Source organism: Brachycentrus maculatus, unplaced genomic scaffold (genome assembly GCF_059751285.1).
Source record: "Brachycentrus maculatus isolate JH-2025_06_01 unplaced genomic scaffold, ASM5975128v1 h1tg000614l, whole genome shotgun sequence".
Lineage (NCBI taxonomy): Eukaryota > Metazoa > Arthropoda > Insecta > Trichoptera > Brachycentridae > Brachycentrus > Brachycentrus maculatus.
This window is the reverse complement of record NW_028281352.1, coordinates 255151-264571: the sequence shown is the minus strand read 5'-3', so window position 1 is coordinate 264571 and position 9421 is coordinate 255151. Positions and strand designations below refer to the sequence as shown.

At 32.1% G+C, this 9421-nt stretch overlaps 1 protein-coding gene across 1 annotated transcript; it reads left to right on the top strand.

The window, feature by feature from the left end:
* The first annotated feature begins 7115 nt into the window (after positions 1-7115).
* LOC148301079 (uncharacterized) lies at positions 7116-8406 on the top strand. Its single transcript, XM_088273843.1, has 2 exons — positions 7116-7127; positions 7740-8406. The coding sequence occupies exons 1-2, from the start codon at positions 7116-7118 to the stop codon at positions 8328-8330; spliced, it is 603 nt and encodes a 200-aa protein (XP_088129969.1). The 3' UTR covers positions 8331-8406.
* The last annotated feature ends 1015 nt before the right edge of the window (positions 8407-9421 follow it).

The following is a 9421-nucleotide window of genomic DNA, read 5'->3' as shown; positions in this document are numbered from 1 at the left end:
CTGCATTGATGTTTATTTTCTTGCCAAGCAAAAGTATTAACATTTTACATTTTACGTGATCACTTTTTCCCGTACGACTACGATATGCACTACATAATTTTAAGAAAATCAATAATAAAATAGTATAAAATATTTTTTTACACATAAATATAGTATGGTGATTTTAGAACCACCGTGTGGATAATTATAACAGATCAAGAGACATTTTGACGGAGAAGTAAGTAGTCTACATGCCGCAAGTGACCGCTCCAGACCCCATCAACTTAATGCGTTTCACCTTGGTGCTATACTACTGCGACCTTGTAATCTGTATTACGAATATCATATGTTATATGTGTGTCAATTAATTCTACACCAAGGAACACTAACTCTACCTACATTTGTTTTTTTTTTTAGTTTACACACTATTTTTTTAATTAATTACTTAGATTGACATATCCGTCGATAATGAAACAGTCAACAGGATTTAGTTTTATACGAAAATTTTCAACAACATATTTCAACGGTTTTAGCTTAATTTTTTTTTTATTTCATCACAAAGATATTCGTTATAATATATACTCAATGCCGAGGGTACATTTAACAATACATACTTGTTCAGAAAATCATTTGTTCGTTATTTGTCTTTAATGAGTCATAAGTCATGCAACCGTTAATGGCAACCGATGTTGCGATTTATTTCTTACATTAATTTATTGTATTTATTAGCTGTTTATTAAAAGCTGTTTAAGGAATAATTTCGTTGTTTACCGATTTAAAGGATAATGAGATTTAATTGCGAAGTTCCTTTGAACAAACATGTATGTTATATGTTAATACTTATGGTATTGGCAAAAGACACAATTCTTACAAAAACGCTTTTCTGTGTTACTCGATATACGAAATGTTGCTCGTTAAGGAAGCTTTTATTTCGCTAGTTATACAAATTATTCGTCATTGTAAATAATCATATCTAAATTATTTCATTGATTATCACTGTTTATAAGACTTTTTTTTGGGAAAAGGGTATAAACCATGATCCGGGACCTTTATTTTGGATGCCAAAGGACAATGCAAGAAAAAGGAGAATATTTGCGAATCGATGTATCCGAGGATGATATTCGCATAGTTTAAAATACTTTAAATGACTCGACAATGAATGTAAATCAATTATATGTTGTTGACAAACAAGCTACTGAGCACTTTTTCTCTTTGGCATTTTTTTTTTATTGTTGTCATAATTCATTGCATTCACGCGAACAAAATTTGGGTCATTGAAAACCAGATCCTTTTTATTCATTAACAATAATATCTGATTTAAGATCGATATCATTCTGGTTTCTATATGACATATTACTAATGCGATATTCTTTGAAATAGATTAATAACGCATATGATAACTGGTATACCGGCGTGGCTTACACATAATACGGTAAATATATTACAATACAATAATCTTATATTACGATTGTATAATGGTCGAAAAAACGAATTAGAATAATGGCGAAAACCTGACGGAAAGGTAATAATAGAATGAATAAATTTGTATTATACGACAGCGCCTGCTATTATGATAGAAAGATAAACGGCGATAGAATGTTCTTACATATATATATATATATATATATATATATATATATATATATATATATATATATATATATATATATATATATATATATATATATATATATATATATGTATATATATATATATATATATATATATATATATATATATATATATATATATATATATATATATATATATATATATATATATATATATATATTTATATATATATATATATATATATATATATATATATATATATTTATATATAAATATATATGTATATATATATATATATATAAATATATATATATATATATTTATACATATATTTATATATATATATATATATATATATATATATATATATATATATATATATATATATTATATATTATTACTTCTGACTTAACTAACATTTAGTCTAAATTAGTTGTGTAATTTTAAAACAAAGATTAAGTAGTACTTAAATTAAATTGATTCACTTCATTAATTGATTCGACAGTCACTTTGTGGTAACATCGATCCATTTTTAATTTAAGTTTAACTTGGTAAATTCCAATATTTATTAAAATGTAATTTCACACGTTTACGATGCATTCCGCATCATTTTATAAACGGTGTTTGAAAATAATGCGGAATGTATTGTAACACGTGTCATAATACATTTTAAGATATAGTGGTATATTTACCAAGTAAACCTTAAGTTAATTTAAATATAAGTAAATGATCACTCTTCTTACACACACATATTTAAAATTTTAAACAGAGTGATGTAAAAATAAGATTTGCAATTCTTCCTAAATCGTCTATGATCTTAATATATTGAGAAACTTCAATATCTAACCACTAAGCTAAACAAACATTTATTTTTGTTTTTACCCATATAAAAGTGGTCATGTGCATATTGCCTTCTTGTTTTTATGTGTATTTTGAAAATACATATAAAATCAAGAACAAAGCAACACTGTTTTGTTGAGAAATATGCCAAACTTTGTAATATAATCTAAAGTTTCTTTGTATTTTCAATTGGTTTCAAACAAATCCAAAGAACCAACCGTCAGTAAACAGAAACATCCAAATATTAAAGCAATGTTCTCAGAATTACTTTTAAAAACTTTGTGTGCAAACTTTCGTTTGTAAATATTGAAGAAGTTAATATTTGTTCTCCAAAAAAGCTTTTTAGAATTGGAATAGGTAACAGGAGAAATGGAATTTAATTTAATTCTCTTAAATGTGCTAGCAAATCAATTATTTAACGATTTTTAATAAATTTTTCGAATGATATAATTGTTAAAATATTAAAATAAAATGCTTGTATAACAGAATTATTTTAGTTTTTGACTATCTGTGTATGTAAATAAATATGTAATTATTCATTTTCTCCAAATCCTCAATCTCATATAGGTATTTATTAATTTTTTTTTTTTTTTTTATCTAAAATAAAAAAAAGTATTAACAGGTGACAAGATTTTTACCTAGGATAAATAAAATGATTTTTATTTATTTCATTATATATGTACATAATTACATATTACAAATTACGGTCCTCACTGAGTTTTTTCAGCACATTTAATAAATATACTACTACTACTACTACTACTACCATCACGCCGTTTCCCCGCAGGGGTAGGTAGAGAGGATGGAACGCCACACTCTTCTGTCCTGACATACACTCCTCGCCTCCTTCACATCCATACATCTAGTCATACATGCCCTCCGATTACGCAGACTTTTGACACCGCCAGATTTTAGGTTCTGATTGATCTGATCGTGCCAAGTCTTTTTCGGTCGTCCACGTTCTGTTTTCCCTCTCACATTCGCCACATATATTTTCTTAGTCATTCTCTCGCTATCCATTCGCTCCACATGTCCATACCACCGCAAAGAGCTCTTTCTAATCTTTTCAATTATTCCTCGTTCAGCCTTACATTCCTTTCTTATATCGTCGTTTTTAATTCTGTCATACAATGATTTTCCACACATTCGTCTGAGGGAGCGCATTTCAACAGCATTCACTCTGCTTTCATCCTTCCTTTGCCAGTTCCATGTTAAAAATTAAAATTATAATGAAAGAAAATTGATTGTGCAATCAAATATAACCTTGGCCGAATGATGCGATGTATTTCAGATATGCCCGCTTCCATTATCCATTTATAAATAGCACTTTTATATTTAGTTTCTATTTTTAATGACTTTATGGATAATGGGAGCAGGTTGTACAACTTAATCGCATAGTAATCAAAGAGATTTTGACCAAAAGAGGTATGTGGTAAATTTTGTTTGATGTGTTTCAGTGTTTTGCATCTTATATATCTGCATGTTACCATGAAGTGTGTTGGTTGTGGTCTGTATACTTTGCTGTCGTGTGTATTTCCTTAATAAAAATTAAATTCAAAATTAAAGAAAATTAAGTTGCGATTTGTAGGTTGCGTCTGTACATAAAAATGGAGCCAAATACACTAGAGCAATCGTAAACTTATGCGACAATATCTAGAAAAATCTTATTTTCTAAATTCTCGGCCTCATAATGTAATAGCTCTCCTTAAAGGGTCTATATCTACCACTTTGGGATCACTGGTGTATTCCATGTGCTAAGAAATTGAAAATTTGTTCCCATTGAACCCTATAGAGTGATTGATTGAAGGAAATAATAAATCTCTTAACCACTTAACCTGTCACTTTTGCTGATAAAATGTGATCTATCATACGGTCGTGACCTTAAACACCTAGGCTCCAATACTCTAATGTATTACAACGTCGATGAGGTACAAGAAATATAATTGAAATATATACATATACCAATATTTATGCATATATTTGCAGTACGAGTATAAGTCCTGGTACCAACCCTAATGCATAGAAATGAAGTATAGATTTGGCGAAATAAGGATAAAAGCAAACGATCACTTAGACGAATGTGCGGTAAAACGATGCAGTATAGATGTTTGAATGGTGAAATAAGTAAAAAATGCATTGCTAAGATAAGCATTGTCTATGAAATTAAAAAAGATATATTGGAATAATTTGGACATTTAGAACGAATAAGGGGGGAAAGAATGGTAAAACAACAATCAGACTATATATTTGTTAGTCGTCAGATATAGAAGTAGAGGAAGGTAGAGGAAAACTTGGCTTGGTCAAGTATTTTAAATTGACTTGAAAAAAACATCACACTTAACCTATATCACACATACCTCTTTTGTTTGAAAAAAACATTGATAGTTATACAATAAAGTTGTACAACCTGCTTCCATTATCCTTAAAGTCAATAAAAAAGTATAATAGTGCTCATAAATGGATAATGAAGATGGGTAGATCTGAAATAGATCACATTTTTCTGTTATGTCGTGTTATGGCATAAAAAAATTTCTTTCATATTGTTTTATAAATAAGTTTTGTGCGTTGTCCTGCAAAGGTGATCTTTTTAGTAATAAATAGTTTTATTGAAAAAATAAGGAGGAAATGTTATTAAATAATTAAGAAATAAGATAATATAAATGATTATATCAATACCAACATCCATAAATTCGACGGTTTTTGTAGAGAAAATTACGAAATACTTAAATGTTAAATTGGCAGTACGACCAGAAATTTTTCTCAAGTAACAATTTCTTTATTCTAATAGCCCCTATGAAAACTTGAAGACAAAGAGTAAAAGATTGCCTACCAAATGTAGGCAATTTTGTCGACAAAATTGTCGTCTACATCACTCAGATAAAAAAAATGAAAGGACGTATTTTTTTAATCAGCTGCATATGAAACAGCTGTCATTAAAATTAAAATATTCAGAGCAAAACCATAAAAACACATTTTGTTCAAACATATTTTTAATGGGTTCAATATAAATTTAGTAAATGTCGAAGCGATAATAACCTATACATGATTTACAACCTATGAAATTAAAACCCACCTTTAGTTCTTTGATCTTCCAGTTTGGCGACTAGTGGGTACATTTTAATGATCACGGAGCGTTTATAATATTAAACAATGTCAAGTATCCGCCCCTCGCGACGTTTTATCCGATACATTTAATATGGCAATATTTTTTTTCTACAGTCACAGACAAAAATCGTGGACCACTCCGACGCAATTAATATAAATATATATAATTCATATTACATTTTTGACATCGTAACATAGATGAAGAATAGTGTGGAAGTCACCATTCTACCCATGATTGAAAACACACTATTTAAATTATAAGCTTCATAAAAAAAAATCTTGTTTCCAGGCATTTCCCGGTATTTAAAAAAATAATCCGGGGCTTGGATCTTGTATAAAAATAGAAGGGTATCTGGTAAATAAAGCTTTCTCAATCCAACAAAGATGGCCGTTGTAAACTCATGTGTACCGAAAATTTGAGTGGTGGGGTTGTCAATCATGGATAGAATGGTGAATGTTGCATGTACGTAAAGTAATAACTAGACCTTAATCAGCCTTTGACAGATCATAAGTCCTGTAAATACTGAGATTTCTATATTCCTCTTCATCTATGTTGAGATGTGTTGACATCTTGATGTCAACACATCTCAACATGTTGATGTTAAAATAACTCCTAAGTGAATAAAACCCAGATTTGTGAACAAGTATTTGGACACACTCAAAATATCCAAAATTTAAAGTTCATATTTTTTTTTAACAAATTTTACGGTCAGACATTTCGCCCACTCCTTTCAAGAACGTCACAAATCAGAAAACTTGATTTTTCAGGAGACCGTTTTTAAAGTATAAAAATATAATACAATGTTTTAAAAATAAATATCTAGCCATTTATTGAACTTTTTAGGTAAAACCTGAAGATTTTTTCTCCATTTGAAAAATATTTATTTTATTTAAAAAAACAATTAAACAATACCTTTTCTTCAAAATGCAAAAACAACACTTTCTGCTCTGTGGCGGGTAAATATTAAGTTAAAAATATGCCTCTTTTTCTGGGATATAGTACATTTTCTGGGCATTCCGAAAACATGCACAACTGAAAATTGACGATTTTTGATTTATGACGTTCTTGAAAGGAGTGAGCGATTTGTGTGTAATGATGCCTATATTTATTTAATAATCCGAATAAAATATTTTTTAAATCCACAATACGCTGATAATTCGTGAAGGCACTCTCCACTACGATTGGCTACAAACTTATGAATGAACTAATATAATTATACGCGATAAACTTTACTTTCGGCATTCATAAAATGTCACTTAAAAACCCGTTAGCGAAACTTCACTGCCAAAAGAGCATTGAGTAATAAATCTATATATAATATATAAATTTCGCAGTTGCATAAGTGCCTTACATATTATGCGATATTATCTCAAGGACCTTCAAATCTGCTCGTGTCAACTGGTTTGCATGCAGAGTACAATGACTCACACTATCTAGCCGACACCTTGGTTCAGGTGTGTCCACACACGCTGCGTCTGTGTGTGTCGGTACCCTCAGGGTCCACCTTTGCTCCGAGTATGCCCCGTGTGGCGCGGACCAGTATAAATGGGCCCGAGATCTTGGATTCTGCATCATTTAGTTTGATCTTAGCAAACTGAACGCTCTACCCAAACCCAAAATGGCTTTCAAAGTGAGTAGGCTTTTTTCTAATCTACCCTTAAATTTGAAACTATTTCTCGTTTCTTCATAACGCCCTTTTTGGGAGTTTTCATTTTTCATTTATTCAATACCTTGCTTTTTTCACCCTAATGTTTATTCTATATTACCTGAAGCGGAGAATTAATCACCTTTCTTTTATGTGTTAACGCTCAAGATAACACTGCGTTTAAAAGAAGCAGTACCCTATGAACCATCGGGTGCAGATAAGGGTTTGAAGAATTATGAACGAGGTTTATGGATCATTAAGTGGTTTTATTTTAATCTGTGTTGGGAACAGGAAGGGTAATCTAGCGTGGTCCGATCAGGAACATTTCAGCATTTGTTCATTGCTAGGAGGAAATCACGTAAACCTCTTCAATAGAAACCGGTCTGTTGACTGTCGTCAACAGGCGTTCCGTTCCACAAGAACGTGAGAGTTCCTTTTGAACTATCACGATCCGATGTCGAATAGGTCCTCATCCAGTTTACTGCAACGCACGTTCAGGCAAAAGTCTTTAGAACCTGATATGAGTCAGATTTCAAAACGCCTTTAAAGCCCGTGTATTGTTTGTTTTATTAATTTAATTTGCATTTTGCTTTCCAGCTGATCGTCCTCTCCTGCGTCCTCGCCATGGCCAACGCTGGTCTCCTGGCCGCTCCCGCCTATACCACCCAGGACATGAACATCTACAGGAGTCACGGAAACCTCGGCCAGGTGTCCACCTACTCCAAGACCATCGACACTCCCTTCTCTAGCGTGAGCAAGTCCGACGTGCGCATTAGCAACCCCGGCCTGGCTGTGTCTCACGGCTACGCCCCAGTCGCTCACGCTCCTCTGGCGTACTCTGCTCCAGTTGCTCACGCTCCTCTGGCCTACTCTGCTCCAGTTGCTCACGCTCCCCTGGCCTACTCCGCCCCGGTTGCTCACGGTTCTCTGGCCTACTCCGCTCCAGTTGCTCACGCTCCTCTGGCTTACTCTTCTCCCGTGTCTCACGGAGCTGTAGCCTACTCCGCTCCGGTTGCTCACGCTCCTCTGGCCTACTCCGCTCCCGTTGCTCACGCTCCCCTCGCCTACTCTGCTCCTGTAGCCAAGGTCGCAGCCGGACCAGCCCTCCTCGGAGTCGCTTACTCTGCCGCCCCCGCCGTCTCCCACATGTCCTACTCCAACGGAGTTGGACTCACCTACTCCTGGTAAACAGTGAATTCTTTCTCTTTTCGTTTCATCAGAAACAGTAATGATGCGTGATGATACCTAAAGAATCCGCATTAGACTGATAACTTTCTTGACTTCCTATTCTGTTTACTTTTTCCTTCCACCCTTCTCATATTCTCGTGTATTCTGTACATCCGACTATTATCTGTTCTTATTTAAGATTGTTGATTCGTTGCATTTATTTATTTATTTATTTTTAAGTATATTGTAATAAAAAAACCTAATGAAAAAATATTGATTTTTATTTTGTAACTTTAGATACTATCAACACCCAATATATTTCTTTTGTGCATACAAAGAAAATTAAAACAAATTTTTAGGAGGAAGTACTTTGGAAGTACGCTTTAAATGAAATTGTAGAACACGTCTGTAATCACATGTTATTATTTAAGCGTAAATCAGATAAATTACTATAGTAAACAAACTTGAACTCATTTCTAACACGTAACCTATACACAACCAATACTTACCAATAGTTAAAAATACATTATCAAACCCAAACACAATATAAACCTTCAAAATATTGCAATTATCAATTTTCATATGAAACAATTTGTATGAAAAAATACTCTCTTATATTTTCAATAGTCAATATAATGTTTATCTTAATCAAAGAAATGTAAAAGTCTTTTGAATAAATACGCTGTTATTTTCTATAAAATTCAACACTGTTAACATCCGTGCTAAGGGGTAGATATTAATTAAATACAACTATTATTTTTTGACATCTCATCAAAGATGAAGAAGAATATGGAAGTCTGGGCATTTACGGGGCTGACGACCATCATAGGCTGGTTTAAGTGATCACTTTACACACGTGTAACATTCACCAATTCTACCCATTATTGACAACCACACTTCTCAAATTCATTGAAGTTCTGTATATCGCTCACTCCTTTCAAGAACGTCATAAATCAAAAAACTTGATTTTTCAGGAGAGCGTTTTTAAAGTTTAAAAATATAACACAATGTATTAAAAATAAATGTCAAGCCACTTATTGAACTTTTTACTGTGCAACACATCTTTTTAGGTAAAACCTCAAGGTTTTTTCTCCATTTGAAAAATATTTAAT